This window comes from Camelina sativa, chromosome 8 (assembly GCF_030686135.1).
Source record: "Camelina sativa cultivar CO46 ecotype springtype chromosome 8, ASM3068613v1".
Lineage (NCBI taxonomy): Eukaryota > Viridiplantae > Streptophyta > Magnoliopsida > Brassicales > Brassicaceae > Camelina > Camelina sativa.
This window is the reverse complement of record NC_141887.1, coordinates 28014653-28039871: the sequence shown is the minus strand read 5'-3', so window position 1 is coordinate 28039871 and position 25219 is coordinate 28014653. Positions and strand designations below refer to the sequence as shown.

General features: G+C 34.1%; 6 protein-coding genes across 9 annotated transcripts; 4 read left to right on the top strand and 2 right to left on the bottom strand.

Annotated features, from left to right (window-relative positions):
- Positions 1-86: 86 nt before the first annotated feature.
- Positions 87-945, top strand: LOC104708641 (uncharacterized protein At4g29660). The gene is made up of 2 exons (XM_010425236.3): positions 87-352; positions 604-945. Exons 1-2 carry the CDS (start codon positions 158-160, stop codon positions 721-723), a joined length of 315 nt encoding a protein of 104 aa, XP_010423538.1. The 5' UTR covers positions 87-157; the 3' UTR covers positions 724-945.
- A 520-nt stretch (positions 946-1465) lies between these two features.
- LOC104709939 (uncharacterized) lies at positions 1466-6102 on the bottom strand. The gene is made up of 6 exons (XM_087460765.1): positions 5974-6102; positions 3898-4386; positions 3386-3550; positions 3221-3277; positions 3091-3132; positions 1466-2649 (listed from the first exon to the last, which is right to left on the bottom strand). The coding sequence occupies exons 1-6, from the start codon at positions 5978-5980 to the stop codon at positions 1607-1609; spliced, it is 1803 nt and encodes a 600-aa protein (XP_087316891.1). The 5' UTR covers positions 5981-6102; the 3' UTR covers positions 1466-1606.
- Positions 6103-7904: 1802 nt separating this feature from the next.
- Positions 7905-8484, top strand: LOC104708640 (small ribosomal subunit protein eS17w). Its single transcript, XM_010425235.2, has one exon. The coding sequence runs from the start codon at positions 7905-7907 to the stop codon at positions 8319-8321; it is 417 nt and encodes a 138-aa protein (XP_010423537.1). The 3' UTR covers positions 8322-8484.
- Positions 8485-8526: 42 nt separating this feature from the next.
- On the top strand, positions 8527-12635 carry LOC104708639 (pentatricopeptide repeat-containing protein At5g04810, chloroplastic-like). 4 transcript variants are annotated; one of them, XM_087460763.1, is made up of 10 exons: positions 8527-9565; positions 9733-9860; positions 10033-10173; positions 10290-10368; positions 10461-10614; positions 10709-10768; positions 10852-11280; positions 11371-11666; positions 11747-11876; positions 11974-12635. In XM_087460763.1, the coding sequence occupies exons 3-10, from the start codon at positions 10167-10169 to the stop codon at positions 12484-12486; spliced, it is 1668 nt and encodes a 555-aa protein (XP_087316889.1). In that variant the 5' UTR covers positions 8527-9565; positions 9733-9860; positions 10033-10166; the 3' UTR covers positions 12487-12635. The 4 variants fall into 4 exon arrangements, with proteins under 4 accessions (XP_087316889.1, XP_087316887.1, XP_087316888.1 ...); XM_087460761.1 differs by having other exon boundaries at positions 8557-9565; positions 10282-10368; XM_087460762.1 differs by having other exon boundaries at positions 8578-9565; positions 10053-10173; positions 10282-10368.
- A 5834-nt stretch (positions 12636-18469) lies between these two features.
- LOC104708638 (transcription repressor OFP13-like) lies at positions 18470-19715 on the top strand. Its single transcript, XM_010425231.3, has one exon. The coding sequence runs from the start codon at positions 18820-18822 to the stop codon at positions 19627-19629; it is 810 nt and encodes a 269-aa protein (XP_010423533.1). The 5' UTR covers positions 18470-18819; the 3' UTR covers positions 19630-19715.
- Positions 19716-21136: 1421 nt separating this feature from the next.
- LOC104708637 (uncharacterized) lies at positions 21137-23501 on the bottom strand. Its single transcript, XM_010425230.3, has 7 exons — positions 23104-23501; positions 22881-22992; positions 22105-22188; positions 21957-21996; positions 21786-21854; positions 21582-21691; positions 21137-21492 (listed from the first exon to the last, which is right to left on the bottom strand). The coding sequence occupies exons 1-7, from the start codon at positions 23132-23134 to the stop codon at positions 21354-21356; spliced, it is 585 nt and encodes a 194-aa protein (XP_010423532.1). The 5' UTR covers positions 23135-23501; the 3' UTR covers positions 21137-21353.
- Between the last annotated feature and the right edge of the window lie 1718 nt (positions 23502-25219).

The following is a 25219-nucleotide window of genomic DNA, read 5'->3' as shown; positions in this document are numbered from 1 at the left end:
TCCGTTAAGCGCTATTGAATTGGATCTTAGGCCCAATAATGAAACTATTTTTACGGCCCATCGGTAGATGAAAATTAAAGCCTAAAGAAAGGCAAATTTTATCTCAGGCGCCGCCGCGAAACAGCAAAAATCCAAAAGATCGGCGAAGATTTGAGAGATGCAAGGAGGAGTGTGGAGCCAACTATGGAGGAAATACGCTGATTATAAGTACAACAAGTTCGAGAGATTCGCTGTTTGGGAAATGATCGAACCTTACCGCCGACCAAAAACCTTCACGGCTCTGATTACGATCTATGTCGCCGCCTTTTACACCGGCGTCATCGGCGCTGCAGTTACAGAGCAACTCTACAAGGTGAGGCTAGATTTTGTCGGTTCTAATCTGATTCTGCGTGTTTAAGGGTCCAAAAATGTGATGAAATTGGAAATGCTTCATTGCTGAGATTTGATGATTGTCGATTTCGTGATCAAGAATTAAAAAGCTAGACTTGAATTGTTTCTTCATGGGACTTTTCATTAGGTTTCTTGATTAGTATCTAATCTAATCCATTAGGTTATGCTCTCTCTTGTTTTTTTTTTCTAGTGTGAACTTTTAATGTAAAACAGGAGAAGTTTTGGGAAGAGCACCCGGGGAAAACGGTGCCTCTGATGAAGCCTGTATTCTATCGAGGACCATGGAGAGTTTATCGCGGTGAGGCTATTGCTTCTGATGCTAGCAGTCTGTGAAGGTAACAACGATTTAGGCTAATCAGAGACTATGGTCAAAAGATATAACTCCGCTATGTGCATCCTTTATGCTGGTGTTTATAAACCAACTTTTGTGTTCTGTATGTATCCTACTGAAAGTTGTTTAAATGTTCTCTAGGCATCTGGTCGGTATATTATGCTTGTAGACAACAATAAGGTCTATTGACGAATAGACTCTCTTAAAGAATTTGATTTTTCCTACTTGTAATGGCAGTCTCATTATAGTATTAATGATTTGATAAGGGTATCCATCTATTCCTTTGGATACCTCTCATTTCCATTATTAGTACATTGTACTCTTCTGGTGCCTTGAAATAAAACATTCCCAAATAAGAGAAGCAAACAGTTTTATGTCTTCAAACTAGGTACCATCACTTTCTTTTTTCAATATATATATAGGTTCTTGTGGTGATGACAACCTACGGCACTATACCATCCAAAGCCAAAGAATTGATTTCGTTAGGCCTTAGCTCTCAAAGGGCCATGGCTTGAACTTGGCCAGTGTAGTGCCTTTAGCCTTCCTGTGTCCTTTAGTGTAGCCACCGAACGAGTCAAAACCCAACATCATGATGATCTTTCGAACCAACTACATTGTCTAAGCGACTCATTTTAATAATAAGAATATCTGAATATGATACTGATCTTCTTTGTGCCGGACCAAGAAAAGTAGAAAACATTTTCCTATATTTTGACATTTTCTCTTTTAAAAATATTCTTTCGATTTCCAAAATTCTATGGAATTGAAACCAAAATCTCCCATACAATACATTTCCATTTAACTTTCGTTAGTACCATATATATGACCATATCTTTTAGGTATCCGCTAGATCCTTGTGCAATAAATTTACATATAGGCTATTCTTTAAAACCAGCGTTTCGTATTGCGGTGAAATAGTCCTTTGCCGTACGTGAAAGAAATCATCTCCTTGAATAGGGAATATTGCAATATCAAGAAGAGAACGCCAGGAATATAAGCGAGTGGCACCACGGAGACTACAAGAATTGGCCTTTTACGCATCGACGCAAAAAGCGCAGTGGTGAATGCAATAAGCATTGCCGCGATAGCGATGAACAGAATGGTTAGAGCCAAAATCATCTTTCTAGGAAGTGACACGATGAAGTCGTCGAAAGAGTATCTTGCAGTGAGAATGCTAAGGAATATGAGGACGGAGGTGCAAGAGGCGAAGAAAGAGAGAGCGTCTACGATGATGAACGCCATAAAATGTGAGTCTCTTAGAAGCAGAGGCTCGCCCGAAATTTCATCTGTACCTCCAGGAACAGTGAATATGGCTTGAAAAGTGACAGTTGCAATGATTGCGGCAACGAAACTACACGCAGTGGCAGTACATTTCATCCATTTTTCTGCTTCTTTTCGTAGAGGCTCATGAGACGCTTCAAATACTTGTCGCGGGGTCTTGCTCTCTTTGTTTTTTTCCACTATTTCACGTTCTGACACCAAGCTCTTTACTTCCTCAAACCAATGAGTCTCTCTTTGCATCTTGAGAGCAGCTCCGGCAACCTGAGAGAGCTGCTCAGGAGGAGAGAGCTGAGCAGCGATATGGAGAATGTTGTTGTGTTCTTGGTCGTAAGATCTAAGGAGGCTTATTTTTCTATCATCTAAACCATAGATTAGGTTAAAGATCGCTTCTTTCCTGAATCCGACCGCCAGCTGAAAGAGGTTTCGACCAGAAGTAGGTTCAGAGATCCAGAGAAGTTGAGGGTTACTTTTGATTATCTCGATGAAAAATTCCTTGTTCCCATACTCCACTGCATCAAGTAGTGCTTTATAGACCGTCTCCTTCCAACTGTCGTCCTTGACCATGGCTGGTAGTGGCTTGCACATTTTTTGTAACAAGTTATGAGCTTTGGAATGTTTCTTTTTCAGCTCAAATATTTGCTTGATTCCTATGCAAAAAGCAAAAAAAAGTATAGGATATGTTAGCGAATAATTAGAAGTAATATCGAGGGATGAAGGGATACATCTTTAGAATTTTTTTTTTGGTTTTCTTTTTTTTTTTTTTGTTATAGAGCATTTAAAAATAACACTTCAATTAGTTTAAAAGTGGTTTTAAATTGAAAACTTGTCAGTAGCCACTACTCTCATCGTCACATATACTACTCGTGGCGAAGTGTGCGTTTGTAGAACAAATTAGTCTTGATTTCGACCATATCGTGGTTATCTACTAGACTACTATAACTTAAAAATGTTTTTTTTTGGAAATGAAAAAAATTTCGGGCTTATATCTAGCTAGATTGACTCTTTTTTTTGCCACCATATATATAATATAACTCTATTGTAGCATAGATTTATAAATTTGGAGACAATTTTAAACAAGTTAGACCCACCAAATCGTTTGGGAAGACCTTGTATTGTCATCCAAAATAGACCTGATGAAGGGAAAGACGCAGCATTAAACTTCAATATTGAAATTATCGTTTTGGATAGTAAATCAAAGAGTGGATGTGCATGACATACGTTGGTAGGGGTTTGGTCTCGACGCCCCAGAATCAGTTAGAAAATCTAAGTCTATCCCTACCAAAGGAAGATATAATATACGAAACAATTATGATCAATAAATGGTTATAATGGAATAAAAAAAAAAAAAAAGAAGATTAATGGATTATAATGTGGGATACATACAAGAGTAGATGCGACGTCCCAAAAACCCAAGATGGCAGTGACTACGAAACAATTCAGGTTTGGAAGCCAAGAACCTTAGTGGAGATGATATTTGACGTGGGTGTTTAGTCACGACCAGAGGCGGGTCTTGTTCGAGGAACCCGTCGACGATGGCCAACGCGGTATCTAACAGTCCATTAAACCAAATTATTATGTCCGTTTACGTATACTGAACTGCATTTATTTAGAAGCATTTTGTCCACAAAAATGCATCTAACAAACTACAAGATATGCCTACAAATGCCAACAAGGTTCCTAAATTTCTATCCTAGCCCCAACCGAAAATTTGTAATGCAACTCATGTTTATTATACGTCATTTAACAACGAGTATACAATATAGTATTCATTCATGTCCCCTAGATATCAAACTTAACACTAGTCAATTTGCAATAGGAATCAAGCAAATACATGAGGTAAAATATAGAAACCGTAAAGCTCATGATGGGAATGTGCAAGTATTCAAAAGACTTACCGAGAAATCCATAAAATACGGCATCGAAAAGGAGACATCTTGCCCAATATCCTTCATCATGCATCAAAACTCTAGAAGGTGTTTTCTCATAAAGATAACGAGTGACTTCTCTATGTCCTGCATTAGATGCCCGCACCACCGGTATAGCTAGCCGATAACTACCTGGATGCTCTTGAGAAAGCACCTCAGAATTTTTTTCGTACAATTTCTTGACAATCTCCAAATTGCCATTACCAGCAACAATATCGAACGCTAAACTGTGACAAAGAGTCTCTTCTATCCTCTGACTCACCGTTTGAACAGGCCTCTCCATTCTTCGCAATAGCTCATCGACGATCTTCAACTGACCGCAACTACATGCTTTAAGCAACGATGCCTCTAAGACGGCAGTTGTGGTTTCGACTGGCAACAAAAACTCTCTCACGCTTTCCAAATCGCCGTGGCTTATGGCTTGTGAAAGTGGTAAATGTTGAGAGTATTCATCTAAATCTACACCGATACATAAATAAGAAGAAGAGAGACATAAATTTATATGTCAGATCAATGATTCCATAAAAACTTACGACTGTAAGTTATATGAACTTGCATGTTAAAGTCTTTGAGATAGCCAGCCAGAATCCAGATCAGTTCCTAAATTTCTCTGAAGATGGCGATTTTCTAGAAGCTTCCTCTTTGTTTAAAATTCAACAGTAAGGTGTTTTATTTATTCGTTTGGATGCAAAAGTTATTTGTTTATCCAATTTAGCATTTTTATTGGGGTACGTAGAGGAATCTCAAAATTATCAATACAACTTTCAACTTTGCATCAAGAGGAATCTCAAAATTATCAATACAACATTTTCATCCAATTTACTAAATATAAAATTACCATTACCAAACTAATTAAAATATCAAAACATCCCAGTTAACTTTTTTATTCGTGTACGTATTTTATCATATTTTGGGTTAAAATAGCCGAATAAATATTTTTATGGAATTGGGATTTTTACCGAAATCTGTTAGTGTACGTATTCTATATGTTAAACTTTTTTTATTTAAAATATTTTGGGCTAGAATGATATGTTAGATTAACTTCACAAGAAGGAATTGTAATCGTGTAGCTCATAATTTGGCTAAATTTGATTGTATTGCTAATGATTTTTATATTGAGTCTGTATCTGTGCCTGAATGGCTTCATGAACCTCTGTACTGACAATCTTTAAGGAAATATGAGTTCACTTTGTGGGGAACAAAAAAATAGTGTAATAGTTTAATTGAGAAATAACGGAATCAATAGAACCACAATATATAATTTTAAACTGAATACAAATTATTGGAAAAATGCCAAAAAGCTACTGATCAGTAGTAAATGAATGAATTTTCTCTAATTTAGTTATAATTGTTAAACATGCCGAATAAATTAAAAATCACTCGTTACTTATTATGTTTTATTAGTCAATGCAAATTTTTCTGAATGATATATATTTAGTCGAATCACGTTTTCAAAACGTTAAATAGTGAAATGTATACTATTCAAGCCATTTATTTATCAAACATAAATACATTCTTTTAAAATCATTTTACTATTTTAGTATAAATTGTAATTATTCTTATAGTTAAGGTTTTAAATGAAGTAATGAACAAAATCACATTTTTTTGTCAGTAACATGCATTATACGAATTAATAATATCACCAACACGACCATTAGACTATATATTTTTGTTATTTAAAAACGAACAACGCTAGGTAAAGGAACTTTGTTATCTTTTAATGCTAAAACAAGTTTTTAAGAACGGACAACAACTGTCTACCAAACTTCTTGCTAGAGTTATAACCCAAGTACCACGCAGAACCTGGTAGTTACCAAAATCCCTTCCGTATTACTAATCAAGTTAAAGCACAAACCGAAGTGAATTAACGTGTAACGGTAGAAGAAACATTTCGATTTGTGTTTCTGGTAGAATATCTCCGTCCGAGATCTCCTACCAGTTTCTACACAAAATTGCCACAAGTGATTTAAGTACATGAACTAAATGATGAAAAGATAACTACTGTACTTGGACTGAAACAAAAACTAAAGGAGCAAGCTAAAGAACCTGGCATTTGTCCTGACGTTTGTTCGGATGTCGTATTTACAATTTCTCTGCACTTCTCGTTTTCGTTCGGGCACTCTTTTTATTTATAAGGTCTTTTTAATCTAAAGTTATACGCAATTGCGTCATCACATTCTTTCTTTTATGTCTTACTCTAGTTTTTGTAAGTCTTCCAGTAGTGCTCTACATTTTTTTCTTTTCAATTCCCTAAACAAATGGACGGTTAACTCGCTCAATTTTTTGTCAAAGTTTCCTTTGGTTCCTGATAAATTTGTACATTACTTAAGAAAAATGGACATAATGCCCGTAGACATAGTCTACAAAAAAAAAACATTCAATAATCAATATGTTTACTTTGTTTGTTTGACCTTTTTTTCCTTATTTTTTTGTTATGATTCCCGAAATGGTCATCGATAATGCCCGTAGACTTTTTGTTATGATTCTCTTTTCTGATCAAAAGAAAAAAAAAACTTATATGACGTTTGTGATTTGTCTTTTAGAGAATCCATCAAAGTAGTTATATATATATATATATATATATATATATATATATATATATATTTATATTAATTCTTTATGAAATTAAATAGTTTTCCAAAGATGATAAATTTCTTTTATTGTCACCTTAGGAAAAAAGAAAAAGAATCAGTCGCCAAAAGGTCCACAGAACAATATATACTACCAAATGACAATAAAAGAAATTTATAAGTTATGCATTTAAAGAAATTTATAAATTTAAAGAAAGGAAAAATAAAAAAGGAACCAAGTGTTCTTTTTGCTATTTATTAAATCACTCACCTTTGGCTTTGGGAAAATCTTTTTTTTTTTCTTTTCCATAACACATATTTTCGTTAAATAAAAATCTGGGATTAACCCCGACAACATTGCCTCCTATAATAATGTAGACCTACAACAAAAGATTTTTGACTTTTAACAATTTTGGAGAAGTTTTTCTCATTCAAACTCTCTAAAAAAATTCATTCAGAAATTCAGTTTTCAAAACTCATCCAAATACCTAATCTAACTTATGTTCTTAATTATCACCAAAACGAATGCGTCCAGATACCGCAGCTGGTTCAGCAAACAAACGGCACCAAAATAAAAATAAAAGATGTTTAGGACGCAAAATAAATACTTAATTTGTTGGGCTTATTGGGTCTCAGCTAAGGCGTTACTAACTAAATTGGATATTAGGCCCAATAATAATATAACGATTGTTACGGCCCATAGCAGGATGAAAATTAAACCCTAAAGAGAGAACCTCTTTATTTATATAGAAAGGCAATTTTATCACCTCCGTCTTTGCTTCTTTGTTATTTGCCGCCGCCGCTTCTTCGTCCTCGCAGGTATGTTCTGGTTAGCCCTAGAGTTTTGTGTCATTTGTCGAAAATTGCAGAAGCTTTTGCTGTATGTTTGATCTTTTGTTGCGGTTTTTGTCTCTGTAGCTATAAAATTTGTCAATTTCTCGGTAAGATAATGGAAATGTAGTGAAGTAGAGTTGATTGATTTACCATCTGATGCTGCTCAATCTTGGTTCTTGTTGTTTAGTTTGATGTATCGATGACTTAAGATTTTGTTAATTAACATGAGTCCTCTTTCAAGGTCAGTTTCCATATGTTGATGCATATCATCTCTTGATTCATCTGTAACTCTTTAAGACTCTGACATTGCAATTTTCTTGTAAGTTAAAGACACAAATCTACTCTTCTCTGTTGTTTACTTGATTGGCTATATGTTTTATGGATCTCTTTTGTTTCTGATTGTCATTGGCATTTCTGCGTTACACCTAGATCTTGAACTTTAGGGGCATTTCTTGATACATGTTTTGAACTTGATGATGCAATTGAATCCCTTAGTTCTATTGTTCTTCTTTCTCTAAGACATGTGGTAACTCTTTTTTTAAGCAGGTAAGTAAGCTAACAGGTAAGTGAAAGATGGGGCGTGTAAGAACCAAGACGGTGAAGAAATCTTCTCGTCAAGTGATTGAGAAGTACTACTCTCGCATGACTCTTGACTTCCACACCAACAAGAAGATCCTTGAAGAGGTCGCCATCATCCCTTCCAAGAGACTCCGCAACAAGATTGCTGGATTCTCCACCCACTTGATGAAACGTATCCAGAAGGGACCAGTCCGTGGTATCTCACTCAAGCTTCAAGAGGAAGAGCGTGAACGCCGCATGGACTTTGTTCCCGATGAGTCTGCTATCAAGACTGATGAGATCAAGGTCGACAAAGAGACTCTAGAGATGCTTGCTTCTCTTGGTATGTCTGACACTCCCGGCTTCTCTCAAGTCGAGCCACAAGCTATCGCAGCTACTGCCCCTTTCGGCAGGCCACCAAGAAGATACTAGGATGGCTTTGTTATCTTCATCCAGCCAATTCACTTGGCTCTCTTTCTTTCACAATTAGGGACAACAAAGACTTGTGCTTGTTTATTTTCTCTTTTGATTCAAGATTTATGTCTGAGATTGAAAGTGAGACTTTTATTTTTGATGGTTTTTGAGTTTTGCCAAACCAAAGATTGAAGTTTAAAACACAATTTTGAATTTTGCTAGTAAACAACCAAAGATTGAAGTTTAAAACACAGTTTGTGAAGGGCAAACTGGTAATTCTACACAGAAGGATCATGTTTCGTTATAACCAGAGAGAAGTGAAGAGAGACGAGAGAAAAGGAGAGATAGAGAGAATGGATAATGGAGGAAGCGTGTTGTCGCTCTCTGCTCCACACTTCCCTTACTCGGCCACCATTCTCCGACGTCACTCTCCGTTGGCTTCCATCTCTTTCTCCCTCAAACCACCGCCGCAACCACCACAACCTCCGCCCGATCCTCCTGAGAGTCCTCCTGACCTCCGCCGCCCTGTGAAATCTCTTGGCACTTCTTCTTCTTCTTCTTCTCCTTCTTCCCCTTCTCCTAAACCCCCTCTGAAGATTAATCCACTCAAGAAGGGTTTGACAAATCGTTCTTCTGAGGTTTCGAGTAATAAAGCTTCTTCCTTTAGCTCTTCTACTCTCGCATCCAAACTACGTTTGTCCAGCAAGCTATCTCCTCCTCCTCCTCCTCCTCCGCCTCCTGTGGAGGAAACCCAATTCCGAGATGACTTCCGAAGAGACAAGAAACCACCGGAAGAAGAAGAAACTCGAAAGCCGCAACAAGAATTCCGACAAGAAGGGAAGATATTCGTCGGTAATTTACCGACATGGATAAAGAAACCAGAGTTGGAGGAGTTCTTCCGACAGTTCGGACCAATAGAGAATGTGATTCTAATCAAAGGGCATCACGAGGTCGAGAAAAACGCGGGGTTTGGGTTTATTATTTACGCGGCGGAGAAGTCCGCAATGAAAGCTGTGGAGTTCGACGGCGTAGAGTTTCACGGAAGGATATTGACGGTAAAGCTAGACGACGGGAAGAGGCTGAAAACGAAAGCTGAGCAGCGGGTGAGATGGGTAGAGGAAGGAGAAGAAGACGCTAAGATGTCGAATAAGTCGTCTTGGCATCAAGACAGAGAAGGGTCACGGAAGTCACTACAGAGGATTCTTGATACCAATGGAGATAACTGGCAAGCTGTTATTTCTGCTTTCGAGAAGATCAACAAGGTTTTGTCATTGTTTTTACATCAGTTTTGCTCTGTTTTCGACTTATATGATTTGTGATTGGAACGAACATAGGGGTCAATTGATGGTTGTGTAATCTTACTTATGTTTCGAATATGCTGTACGGTTGAAAACGTCTCGCTTATTCAATGTTTATACTTAATGCGCAGCCTTCTAGGACAGAGTTTGGTTTGATGGTGAAGTTCTATGGAAGAAGAGGTGATATGCATCGTGCACGTGAGACTTTTGAGAGGATGCGTGCGAGGGGTATCACACCAACATCACGTATTTACACAAGGTACCTTCTTTTGTGTTCATATTCTGATTAGTCAAACATGTCATGGCTAAGTCTTTGCTTGAATGAAGTTGACAATGAATTGGCACGCTGCCTTGTTTTGGTATCTTTGTTGCTATAAATGTAATTAGTTTCGGATTCCTCGAAGGTTAAAAAGAGGATTTGTTTCATGCAGCCTTATTCACGCTTATGCAGTTGGTAGAGACATGGAAGAAGCAGTGTCTTGTGTTCGTAAAATGAAGGAAGAAGGAATTGAGATGAGTTTGGTGACTTATAGTGTAATTGTTGGAGGATTCTCTAAAGCGGGAAATGCCGAGTAAGTAATATATTATGTCTGCTTGGATCTGTCACCATTCTTAAATCTTCAAATACTTTGTTGTATACTATTTGCTAGTTCGATCTAATACTTTGTTGTCTTTGGAAGAGCTGCAGATCACTGGTTTGATGAGGCCAATCGGATACACAAAACCCTTAATGCCAGTATTTATGGAAAAATCATATATGCACACTGGTAGGTAACCATTGATATGATATTCTGACTCTGTTAGTGTGGTTTGTTGGTTTTGTATTATTTAATCTAAAACATTCTGAACATATTCTCAGTCAGACGTGCAATATGGAGCGGGCAGAAGAATTGGTGAGGGAGATGGAAGAAGAAGGTATTGACGCTCCTATTGCCATCTACCATACCATGATGGATGGCTATACAATGGTCGCCGATGAGAAGAAAGGCTTAATTGTTTTCAAAAGACTTAAGGTAATCTTTTGCTTTAGAATTGTATTCTTTCTTGCTTCCTCTTTAGAAGAATCTGAGCAAGTGAAGATGATTTATTTTATTTGTTTTGCTATAGGAATGTGGATTCACTCCAACAGTTGTCACTTATGGATGCCTCATTAATCTTTATACTAAGGTAAGGAGAACAATAGTGTGTGTATGAGTATTATATGGATCTACTTCGTGTATTGTGTTTTGATGTTTGCATCCTCTTTTTAGGTTGGAAAGATTACAAAAGCTTTGGAAGTTAGCAGAACGATGAAGGAAGAGGGCATAAAGCATAATTTAAAGACTTATTCGATGATGATCAATGGATTTGTAAAACTAAAAGATTGGGCCAATGCGTTTGCTGTATTTGAAGATATGGTAAACGAAGGAATGAAACCGGATGTCATACTATATAACAACATCATTGCAGCATTCTGCGGAATGGGTAACATGGATCGAGCGATCCAGACTGTTAAGGAAATGCAAAAGCTGAGGCATAGGCCAACCACACGAACGTTTATGCCTATCATAAACGGATTTGCAAAATCCGGGGACATGAGGAGATCACTAGAAGTTTTCGATATGATGAGACGATGCGGGTGTGTTCCAACTGTTCACACTTTCAATGCTTTGATTAATGGTTTAGTTGAGAAACGTCAGGTATGTTTCAAGAATCTATGTCTCATATAGTTCTCCTATAGAGAGACTGTTGAATTGAGCTAAATTTCTTGTTAAAACTATTTTTTGTAGATGGAAAAAGCTGTTGAGATATTAGATGAGATGACTTTAGCTGGTGTTAGTGCGAACGAACACACTTACACAAAGATCATGCAAGGCTATGCATCAGTAGGTGATACAGGGAAAGCCTTCGAGTATTTTACAAGACTTCAAAACGAAGGTTTGGAGGTTGATATTTTCACTTACGAGGCGTTACTTAAAGCTTGCTGCAAATCAGGACGGATGCAGAGTGCATTAGCTGTCACGAAAGAAATGAGCGCACGCAATATCCCACGCAATTCCTTCGTCTATAACATACTGATAGACGGGTAAAGTATCTGACTTTGTAGGCACTACTTTTATGGCCTGCTGCTAGAATTCTCATTTGTTTCCCTCTGGATTGTTTTAGATGGGCACGAAGAGGCGATGTATGGGAAGCTGCAGATTTGATACAACAGATGAAGAAGGAAGGTGTTAAACCCGACATTCATACTTACACATCCTTCATTAGCGCTTGCTCTAAGGCTGGTGACATGAATGTAAGTTTCCATTTCAAGAAGCAGAATCTTGTCTATGTTCTTTTCGTTTCACGTTGATTTGGTAACGAGAAATAAACTTTTGAAAATATTTTGACAGAGAGCTACGAAAACAATTGAAGACATGGCGGCACTAGGGGTGAGGCCTAACATCAAGACGTACACTACCTTAATAAAAGGATGGGCGCGAGCATCACTTCCAGAGAAGGCCTTAAATTGCTACGAGGAAATGAAGGCGATGGGGCTAAAACCGGACAAAGCTGTGTATCATTGCCTTCTGACTTCGCTTCTGTCGCGTGCTTCAATCGCAGAAGCTTACATTTACTCGGGAGTTATGACTATATGCAAGGAAATGGTTGAGGCAGGCTTGATCGTTGATATGGGAACTGCGGTTCACTGGTCTAAATGTCTGTGTAAGATCGAAGGTTCTGGTGGTGAGCTCACTGAGACGTTGCAGAAGACTTTCCCACCTGATTGGAGCTCGCATCATCACCACCATGGATTTTTGGATCAAGTTTCTGATGTTGACTCCGATGAAGATGATGTTGATGCTGAAGATGGTGAGGATGATGATGATGTTAACTCGGTTTCTGGTTTCTTATCTTACAAGTAAGAAAACAAACTGATATTGTAAGAAACTTTAGTATAGAGAGCGATGTCAGCATATTTTGTTTTATGTTTCTACAATATAAAATTTTATTGAAAAGTACAATTTCTTGATAAGTTAATAAAAAAATGACATCAGAAGATAAATCCAAAAAACAGACGAAAGCAAAGTTATTACATTTTGATCCATCTAGACATGTGGGTTATGCGGATTAGTTCGTAATTAACCGCCAAATAAGGAATGAAGGATTTGACAGATTTTGGTAGACTGTCTTAATCTTTGACATATTTGATATATTTTCATCGTAAATGATCTCTGATTAGTAGCATAACTGACTTATGATTTTTTCTTCAAAAAACGATACCTCTAGGCTCTAGGAAAGCTAAATCTGCATTAAAATTGTTGGATTTGAGCAGCATGCTTAACTCATAAATTTTAATGTCAGATTAACTAGTGGAAGTAGTATACTTCCAAAAATGGTTATTTCTGTCAGTATATAAAACCAGTCTGTTCTAAGATATCGATCATGTGCATATCCAAAATTCTAACTGAAAATGCATCTGAAAAATTCATATATAATTGTCAGGGAAAGAAAAAAAATATTATGACGACAAAAAAGATTTTTAAAAAATTGTAATTTTATATTCTTTGAAACAAAACTGTATATCTCACTGAGTGTTAACACCTAATAGAACAAACTACATTATCTTAACAACACATGTTTTGACAGTTTGATTATATAAAACTAATTAAATTTTAATGTTAATTTTGTGTATACGCATTAACTAAAATTAAGATTATAAGTTTTGTTTTATATTCTATTATATACTTAGAAGATATGCAAATCTGACTTCGAAAACAGAAAAATAATTGAGTGTCGATCCTTAATAAAACAGTAGTCATGAACTCTCCAACCTCACGAACCCATGCCTTTATACATATTAAATTTTGTAAAATACTCAATATAATTGGCCAATACGTTGCATGATAGGTTAACTAAATCATATTAAATATAAACATGTGGTTCGTAAACGTACGTCGTCTCACAAGTCACACATGTTATAATTGTTGTATGGCAAATAAACATTCATACACCAACTTAATTATAATGTCGAAAGGCGTATAATTGTTATCCATCATAATTGTGAAGATTAGGATAAGAACAAACGAAAATTGTATTAATAATGAATCAATCATGTTAAGTTATTTTATGTTAAAATGTTCCATGACTATAACATTATATAAAAAAAAGATGTTTATGACTAGGAAGGTCGTAGACAAAAGGAACAATATGACAGGGAACTTAAGATACAATATGGATCTCCCACTTCCGTACCTTCTTCTCTTCTTCCACTTTTAAGTAACAAAGAGATGAAGTTTGGATGATATTGATTATAACTTAAATAATTTAGATACATATTATATTAGTGTGTTTCCACTGCATATGAATTTTGGAAGTTATGTGACAGTGTTTGATTTGATAGTCTATATTTTCAGCTATCGAAGTACGTCAAACATTCATTTGTAAACAGAAGTGGTTTCATACTAATAAATTAGAGTGATTTCTATATTCTTTCTTACAGGAATCAAAACTCTGTATTGATATGCAAATTCAATCGATATATCTAATCAATTTCTCAAATTAATTATTTTTTTTATAAAAACATGAAATCTCATAAATCTTCCGACACTTAATTTTCGATGAAGAGATTATTAATGAAGTGCGGGGTCAAGAAAGAAATTGTTTTGCTTTCTTATTCATCAAATCGTTTGAAAATTGAAAATAGAATAATAACAAGTCAAAATCTAGTTGAGAGAAGTAGAGAGGCGGTGCCCATGTGGCCTTCTTATTACATTTAAGTCCTAGGTACACACACATTTATACGTGACCTTAAAACGTTACATTATTATTCCAATTGTACTATTAAAGACTTCTCTAATTACCTTCACAACTATTTCATTCATAAATATGAACCCCTTTTAAGACGAGATCTCTAAACCCATCTATACTGTTGACAACAAAACTAGCCTTTATTGTTATTGTGAAATAGGAGCATCAGAAAAAGGACATTTCTTTGTTTTGAGTATTTGTCTCTTACAATATGTTCATACTACTGCATTCTAGAGATGAACCTATTCATCAGTAGGTTTCCACTTTGCGCTCATGCACATATAGCTTTGTTGAATGTGTACATAACATAACTGTGTATATAGATACATATTAAATATTTGGACCAAACAAAAGGGATCCATGAGGTATTAAGGACTTGATGATTTTATATTACTAAATTAATGATTAATATACATGTAATAAAACACTCATATGATACGTAGGTAGGAGGGTAGTATTATCGAAGACTAGTTGCCTAATTACTACGAATTTAAAGAACTAATCATGAGGGTCAACGGGGTACATGCATTGCTGGCTTTGCCTGTTGTTCGATGATTTCAAGTAATGCTCTTTTCATGCAATCTTGATAATCATATTTTTTAATCAACTAGCACTTGATTGTACTTTTTCCTATTCTTTTAAAAATATTCTTATGATCTTTTAATAAATACTAACCTTGCTGAATTATTCGTTACAATGTTCATTTTTAATTAGTAAAACTCCATACAATTATATGAGTAGTTTGATAATAGGTATAATTGATTAAGAGATCTCTAGTTCGACTATAGTATATTAGTATCCTAACAGTCAAATAAGTAAAACTTTTAACTAACCAAACTAGTTTAAACTTCTTTTACACCGAACCACAGTAATGATTCTATCAACTGATTTAGTTCAACTTCTTTATTTGTGCCAGCGTGTGCTTGATCTAAACACAATCCCAAGAGGAACCGATTTTCACAACAACAGTATTGTTTTTGGATCGACCTCTTTGTATGCTTTATCAAATTTCTGCAATATATTGAACCAGCCTCTATATATTTCTCTTATTACAAATATTTTGATAGAGAGGAAAATTATTTAGATACATATATTATAGCTTTATAGCTTTCTCTATTAAGTCTGGAAAATTTGTAAGGATTTTTTGGGTGCAAAGTCCGACGACATACGTATCAGTTGGTCGCACGAGCACAATATTCGTATCTCTTAGGTGATTCAACACTAGCGCCAAATTAAGTGCTGAGATTTGTTACTACAATCGACGCTTGGAAAAAGTAGTAATTCGCTTCTTAACACTTTAGACACTTGCACAAAATAAAAAATGTTTTAATCTTTTGTTCTCATATGCAAATAAATAATCCCTCCATTTTTTATTAGTTGTCATTTTAGAGTTAAAATTTTGTATTATAATACTTATCGTTTAAGATTTTCAATGCAAATGTTTGATAAATATTTCAACTTTATCCAACTATTTTAATGTTTTGACCAATAAAAAATTAAACGATATATTAAATATAAAACAAAAAAAATAATAGTTTTCTTAATTTATGTGAAACAATCTTAAACGACAAGTAAATTAAAACGAAGAGCATATATACCGAGAACTAAACAAAACGTAAATAAATACGAAGTAGTATAGTATTTTGACCATTTATCAAATCTACCTACTTAAAAGTAAGTAGGTAGTAAAATATCAACATCAAAAACATTTGAGGTAAATTTATTAAAGTACTTTATCATAAGTGATGGATTAAAATCACCGTTGAAGTAGTTGAGTATATTTACTTCTTAAGATTTCCTACAACTGTGCTTGGCAATTATTATTTTTCTTACTCTGGTAAAAAAAAAACTAAGGAGAATCGAGAAATAATTATAGTATAAAAATCGGTCTTTGGCAAACGGATAATAGATGGTTTAATTAAATTATAAGCAGCTTGATAAAATTAAGTAAAAGGTACAGTAATTTTTTTTAATCAACTGTATAACTACTGAGCGAATTCACAATTAAAATATGACAAAAACATTGTTGAAATTTTAAACATAAAAGTTGTAAGAACACTGTATAGTATTTTTCTATTATATATTTTTAATTGTAACAAGTTGAATAGTCTATCATAAACACTGTAGATTATTCAAATAACTGTCGAAACATAATTTAATGTATCATAAAGTTAAGAGTGGGGAATATAGTGAATTTTGGTAAATTTGGTCCCATAAAGATCTAGCAGAGTAGTAATAGAAGATGGCAATGAACAATTAATATATGCGTGATTCAACGGTGCACCCTCTTTAATTCCTCACATGAGTTTTGCACACAAAATCTCTCATATCTATTTCTTCTATATTTGTCCCGAAAAAGTTTATCTAATATCTTACGCAAATTAAGGCAAAACAGGAAAAAAAATTCCAAAGGACAAAATAAGTGAAGGTGTTGGTAAATAAAGTTAAAAATGTACGAGAAATAATGATGCACTTATTTCACAACAATGGGTTTCAACATCAGATTGACTCTTTTTGAATCTTTTTCTACTTTCAGTTTAAAATCTCTGCAACTCTAGAATATATTGATTATTCTTCTTCAAGGACACTTTTTCAGAATCTCCTCTCCCTTTACATTCTTGTTCAACCTTGATGGATCATATCTTTTTTTTGTTTTTACTAATAGTAAGAAAGAAATTCACCAAGTAAAAAAGTTGCAGAGATAACTGAATAATGTAAACATCTTTAATAAAATATAAATAACATGTTGACCAAGAATATTAGCAAGCTCACAAGTTAAAGTCTGTCAATAGCTTATAGGAAAGTCAAAACTGACTGCATTTGTACGATTTTTTTTGTTTTTTTTTACTAGTTCGTTTTACTAACGTGACATGTTAAGACTTTCTTTTTTGGAATCAATGTTAAGACTTGTATAAATGTTATACTTTACTTATAAATTATAGAAATTACCTGTACATCAATTTCAGAAATTTAAACATAATATTATTAGGGTTCTTAAAGTCGTAAAGAGAGAGTAAAATAAAAATGAGAAGAAGATTTGACAAGACGAGCCAATTGACAAGAATGTAGTACCGTCAATCAACCTTTACATATAAAATTATTTATATATTTGTTGGGATTTGTTATATTATATCTGCAACATTTTCTTGTAAGCAACCCGTTTTTAATGCTTTGTGTTCTGCACACTGCTTTGTCATTGGCTCGGGACTAACATTTTTATGTATGTGTATACATTTAATTATATATATTTTTTTTCTTTTTTCGTTTGTCTTCAACCAAATTGAATGCGACTGCTGTGTTTTCACCACTACTATAACTCATACTTGCTCATGACTCATGAGTATAATTTTTTTTTTTTTTTTTTTTTCATGACTCATGAGTATAATATTATCATCTTCAATTCATATAACAAAGACAACAAACATTCAAATTCCGATAGAGCCATTGTTTGCATAAATATTTTTTGTTAGTTCAAAATTCACCTCTCCAACAAACCCATGGAGCTAATAATGTGTTTATGTGTAAAACTTTATTAAGTAAATAATCTTTCTGTCTCACATTATAGATGTTTTGACACTTTTACATATATTAAGAAAATTTTTAGTTTTTATTTGTAAATTAATTTATAATTATTTTTTGGTAGAGAGATAAAATATAAACCGATAACAATTCAAAATTTTAAATATTTTCAATGATTATCTTTTGAAATTTACAAAACATCAATTTATAACAAAAAAAAATATACCAAAATATCAATTTTTGTGGACAGAGGAAATAGTTGTTTTCGTCCTACAAGATTGATTTTTATGTTCTTTTCTTTTTAAAAAATTTGTAAAAAGTTGGTTCTTTCATATAAAGTGTGTCTCTCAACCGATCGAGGGACAAGAAAGATTACCAATGATAATACTCCAAACACGCATAATCGCACCACTTTTCATCATTAATTATCAAATTTGCCAATGTCGATGTGTGTGAATTGCAAGCAAATAAAAATTATATAATTTCCTCAATAATTTGGAAATGATATACATAAAATTTTATAAATTTTAACGAATTATTTAGATCAAACAAAAGCCAAAAAGTAAATTTGGATTGTAGCAAGTACATATATTGGAAATTACTATTAAAAATCCCGGTTGAACAGAAACGAATCGAAAAAGTTAACCACAAAACAAAACAAAACAAAAACAAACCATCAACTTCAATCATCATAATTTTTTAGTTTATAAGACTTTTTAACAAATCTTGAAAATAAGTAAAAAAAAAAAAGCACTTTAGCTGTTGCAAATATTTTAACAATTAAAAAATAAAATAAAAAATAAAGAGAGACACATGAGAGAGTAGACCAGACCCACCAGTCTCTGCTTCTTCCCTCCAACTCCTTCACCCTTCCCTCTCCATTTATTACTAAACCTCACAACTCAACCAAACAAATCTTTGTACCTCAAATGGGGAAGACGAAGAAGATGATGAAGCTCTCTTCTCTATTCAAAGCCGGAGCCGGCGGATTACTCGCGGTTCCTCTCTGTTACAACAATGCCAAAACGCTTTCGTTCCGTGTCGGAGACGACATGATCAAGACGGTGAACTCTGTTTTCTTCGACCACAACCACAACAACAGCGGAGACTCTTCCGTATTGGAAGCGGAGACGCCTGTTTCTTGGTTCACCAACTCATCCGAGACAGCGAGTCACTCCACCGAGTCGGATCAAGACCTCGACGCTGAATCTCTAGAGATGGTCGTCCGTGGCGTCGTTAGATCGGAGCGTTTGTTCTTCGATCCGGGTGTCACGAGCTCGATTCTCGAAGAGACTGATCCCAAATCCAAATCCAAATCGAAGAAGGCGGTTGCGGCGGTGGGTGACGATGATGATCGAGACGGTTGCGGTGGTGTTTTGACGCCGCCGATCGAGGAGATCAGCGTCGCGGTGGCGATGGAATCTGAGGATCCGTACGGTGATTTCCGAAGATCGATGGAGGAGATGGTGACGAGTCACGGCGAGCTAGCTAAAGACTGGGACAGCTTGGAGTCGATGCTCGCGTGGTACTTGAGGATGAACGGGAAGAAGAGCCACGGCGTAATCGTTAGCGCTTTCGTCGATCTTCTCTCCGGACTCTCTGATTCCGGCGCCGGAACTACGTCGGCGTCGATATCGGATTCGGCTCGTTACTCAACCGCCGTTTCGTCTTTGCCGTCTTCGCCGTTATATTCTCAAGGTCAGACGGAGATTGAAGAGGAAGAGAGACAGAGCTGTTAAAAAAAACAATAAAAGATTCGGTTTTAATTTTTAATCTTGTTTTATTTTAGATTAATTAACCTTTTTTTGGATTATGTAAAAACTAATTAGAGGATTAAATATATATATATATATATATATATTTTTAGATCCATTTGTTGTTGATTTATTTATGCATAACTACACAAACTCATAAGCTAACACTATTTTCTACGTAAAAAAATCAGTTTGACTGCGTGTGAAACTCAACAAAGTTTACCAACAGATTCAGATAAATTTTGTTTAACAGTCCCCCTGAAACAGGAAAAACCAAAAATAAAATTATATACTATATGCTTTTTAAGAACATGTAGTATTAAAAGGACAAAATAATAGTAATAGTATTCATTTAAATATATATATATATATATATATATAAATATATATGATTGGTAGTTTGGTACTTGGATGGTGATACTATATAAAAAACAAGACTTCACATAAACTACTAGATTATATAGATATCACGGTCGGATATTTCGTACATTAATGTAAATTGTGTTTTAATGATATGATTTAACATGTCATCTACTTTTGATTTGACACTTAAGAAGAGTATCATCAGGTTAGATATTTTAGCAGAAATGCTTTACTTTGTTTATCTATCTATCCATGCTAGAGTGCTGCTATTGCTATGTCTTGAAAATAAGCATATTAGAAATACTCTTAGTTTATGTTGTCACTTATGAGATTTCAATTTCAACCCTTTTTTTTGTAGAAAATAGATAAAAATACTGGAAATACGAGGGTGCATTAAAAAGAGAATGTTGGTCCATAGCAACGTTTGAATATTGAAATGTAACAAACAAAATGAGATTTGTAATTTGTATTTTTGTATTGTGAAGTGAATTGAGTAACACATGAGATGAGCGATGGTGGTGTGGTCAGTGGTCACATACACACAGACCCTGTGAATCCCAAAACATCATAGACCTACTTCTCTCTTATCTCTTTTCATTTATTGCTCTACTACATTTAATTTTGGGACCAACCTAGACGACGACGTTTAATGTTTTTTCGTTTTTCTTTCTTTACATTATTTATCTATCATTTTATATTATATTACTCAATTTCATATCTACGAAATACGTACGTATACACATAGGGCTGGCTGGTCCTCAGATCTATCTCGATCTCTACGAATTATAAAATTTGGGGCTTTTTAATTTTCTTTTCAAAGTGTAGAAGAAGTCTATAATCAAATATGTGAAAAGTAAATAAAAACACAAAACTTACAAAAATGAAAAAGTAAAACACCCAAAAGTTTCTTTCACAGAAGTACAGAACCTTTTTTTGTTTCTACTTACAAAAATCACTGTCTTTAATTTTAATTTTTGTAAATAGGGGCCCAAATACAGGTACACACAAAATCTAACATCTAGATACATACATTACGTCAAGAACGAGACAAAAAAAAAAAATTGGACACTCTAGATTTTGACAGTAAAGGCCCATTTGAGGAAGGTTCTTCGATTCGGCCCCACGTCGGTTTATTTTAATTTAGGAGAAAACAAACCAAAGGCTATATAACCAAAATCAGTATGGTTCAGGTTGGTGCAACTACAAAGTCTTTCCATCCATAATTCGTTATTGACCATACCAAACCATTAACATGTTACAAGTATCACAAAAACCAAACTGATTGAAGGAGTTCCTCAGATCCAAGGCACTACGATATATGATGATGTGTTTTGTATTTCCTTTGTTCAATGTGAGTCAGGATCTTTACCAAAACCCATCATGGCATGAGTCGCTAGCATCAAGCCTCTTCGACCCATCTCCATTGCCCGTCCAACTAACGGGAAGCTAACCGTGTCTCTGTTCCTCAGAGGTTTCTTGTCCCACCTTTATACATTATATTCACCAACAAGTTAGGGCAATGAACACTGATACAAGATAAGCTGTGAGTTTTGAGAAAGCAGGTTATATCTTACCAGTCTTCATGTCGCACAATCTTCCCGTTCTCGACATAGAGTTTAATGAGAGAGATCATATCTATGTTCCTTCCCATGATTTTGAATTGTTGTTTGTTGTCAATTAGTATCTGTGTTAACAATGTGTCTTTTTTTTTATTTATTTTAGATAATGAAAGGAGCTATAAGATCATGGTATGGTAGAAAAGAACAGAGGAGTCTAACCTCTTTCTTTCCAGGAGCGATTTCACTTTCTTGAATATGGTATTCAACAATCTTCGACTCACCAAACACCTGTAAGGAAAAATATGATGTGAGATTGAGACTTTGCAAGGAGATAATTCAATCATCATAGTAGTTAACAATGAAGTGAGGGAACGAGAGTTTGCCATAAACCTTAGGGAGTGAATAAAATGCTGATTTGATTTGCTTCACTCTGAAAGAAGCCAAGGGTTAAAAAAATTGAAAATATCAAAGTGAGGGCAAAAAAAAGATGATCTCTGCAATTTGCAAGCAAGGATACATAGTTGCACATATCACATACCCCTGAGCATGCGTTAAAGGGTCTTCAAACGAAGCATTTGGTGCATACATGTCAAAGTCTTTGGCTTTTGCGCAAGACCCGTACCTAAATCAAAATAAAAAATCACAAAATATAATCAGGATCCCTCATAAGTACAATTTACAAACTCAAATTTTATACAGTGTGATATGGACAACAACAAACTTCTGATATACCCTTGAATCAATTATAAAGCTTGAGAAGCAAGGAACAAAACTAAGAGTGAGTAAGTAAGTAAGTAAGTAAGTAAGTAAGCAAGCACTCAAATTACACCAAATTGATCTCTTTTGCTAGAAAATTACAACCACATTGATAACAACAAGCTTATGAAGAAACATGATTCACCGAAATGAACAAAACATATCCAGTTAAAAATTAAATGAAGTGGGCTTTTGCGCAAGACCCGTACCTTAATCAAAATCAAAACTCGCATCACCCTCATAAGTACAATAAACAAACTCAAATTTGATACAGAGCGATGTGTGATATGGACAACAACAAACTTGTGATCTACCCTTATGAAGCTTGAGAAGCAAGGAACAACTAAGAGTAAGTAAAAGCAAGCAGTCAACTTAATCTCTTTTGCTAGACAATTACAATCACATGGATGATGACAACAAGAGAAGCTTATGAAGAAACATGATTCACCGAAATGAACAAAACATATCCAGTTAAAAAATTAATAATCCTAAATTGAAACAAACGAAAACCAAAAAATTGAAATCTAAGACTAAATGGAGATGATGATAATGACTCACAAGTTGAGAAGATGAGGCATGATCTTATCAGCGAATCGCCTATTCGCGTTCAATTCACAAGCTCCTTTGCCTTCGCATTCCCATGCCGGATCCCTAACCGCTTCAGATTTATCTTAACCGAGAAAGAAAAACAAGGATCATCATCATCATCATCATCATCATTCATCATCCACACAGCACAGAACATCAAAAATAAATCAGATCGTACAAGAAAAAAACGAACCTGGATTCGGGTTCTGGTGTTGTTTCTCCATGGATGTAGAGATTTTTCCTGGAAAGAGACGATCGAGAGAGAGAGACAGAGAGATGAACAAATGCAAAACGAAATTGAAGCTCTAAGAGTGAAGGAAGGAAGGAGCGGAAACTGAGAGATGAACAAATGGATCCGTGGTTTAATTATAGCCTTCCACGTGGCACAATCTTCTCCATGTACTTTTTGTCTTTTTTTTCTTTTTCTTTTTCTTTTTCTAAACCGTTGATTATTATTATTCCTACGGAGAAAAATCAAACACGTGGTCCCTGAATTAGGTATTATTATCAAAATATAAACTAAGTATTTGTTAAAAAAAAAAACAAAAAAACTAAGTATTTGGATAAATTGATTAGGAGAGAATGAGTCACAAGGGAGAACTAATCACAAGATTTAGGTGTTTATTATAATCGTACCAAACCGTGCTACAATGTTTCTCTTAGCCGATTATTTTTGTTTTCAAACTCGATTGGATTGTGAAAATATATGAATTGGAAAAGGTCTCACTTTTTAAAACATTGCTCTAACTACTATTTAACCAGGTTTTTTTAAAACTAAGTTTTGAATCCACGCTATGCGTGGGTTTATTTGATATATTTTGATAAAAATTATATATGATTGATGACGGTAATGAAATATTATCTTATAAAAAAACTTTAAATTACTATTAAAGAAAAAATTAAATTTCAGATACACAATTGTTAAAAATATAAAAATCAGTTGTGTTTTAAAATCATGAATTTAACTCGACGTCCAGGCGAAGCGGATCAAACTGGTGACCTCACATATCCTGAACATTTCTTTGACCACCAGAAAACGGAACAATTCTATAATCATGAATTTATTTCGTTTTTCATATTTAATTGATCGCTATCACCTATGTTTTCGTGTTTTTATTCAATATTTTCTTATTTTTCATATTCTTTCTTGTCATTTTAACTGTCAAATTTTATGGTAATTGTCATCATTACTTTTACCGTCTGGTTATTCGTTATACTCTTCTTCTTGTTCTTCCTCGTCAACTTCTTCACATTCTTCCACTGAAGAACCTTTTTTTTAGACTACCACATAACTTGTTAACCATCCAACTCCAAGACCAAAATCATTTCTTTTCTCATAAAAATTATGCAATTCATAAAGACCAGCATATATAGTCAACACATGCACCCAATTATTGATAATTTCATCCATATACTTATTCAGTTTTAGATCTACACGGTTTGAAACTTCTCAAACCAAAATCATTACTTGCAGAGAAAGTAATATGAACACATAGATAGTTAAAACAATATTTATGCTTTTCGTCGATCCTTCTTCTTTAAACTCAAATAACATCAAATCAAGGTCTTGCGACGTCAATCATTATTTCTTAGATTTGAAAATAAAAAATTTACTGCAAAAGTATCAAATCATCTGTAAAGTTATACACAAACATGTTTTACAGCTCATAAGATATATAAATCACAAACGGAGATAAATAAGATATTTTCAAGATATTAAAAATTCGATATATAATATTTAGTAATTCTTAAACTTTTAAATTTTTAATAGAGATTAAAATTTTAAAATATTTCAAACTTTAGATGTAGTTTAAATATTTGTAACATTTTATTTTTTTAGAGTTAAATATTAATGACACTTTAACTTTTTATAGAGTTTAAATAGTTACAATTTTTTAACATTTAATATTCTATAATAAATATTTAAACCTTTGTATATTTTAATTTGCTAAAATAAATCAAATAAAACTTTTAAATTTGGAAACCTAATAAATAAGCATAAATCAAGCAAACCTGATAAATTTATAGTTAAAAACATATTAGTTTTATTTATAATGGTTCTCAGCCATTGTCTAAAATTTTCTAGCCGATGTGAGATGTTGTAAATATTTCTTTTATTTCTATAGATTCTACTTTTTTTTTTCTAAAAAATCTTAATAGATAGATTACTACTATATTTTCAAAAATGTTATTAGTGAAATATTTAATTCTTATTGATTTTTTAAAAATCCTATATGGACACTTTTAGAAGTTTATAGCTTCAACTTTTTATTAGTATAGATATAATGTCTTAAAATTTCTATGGAGGT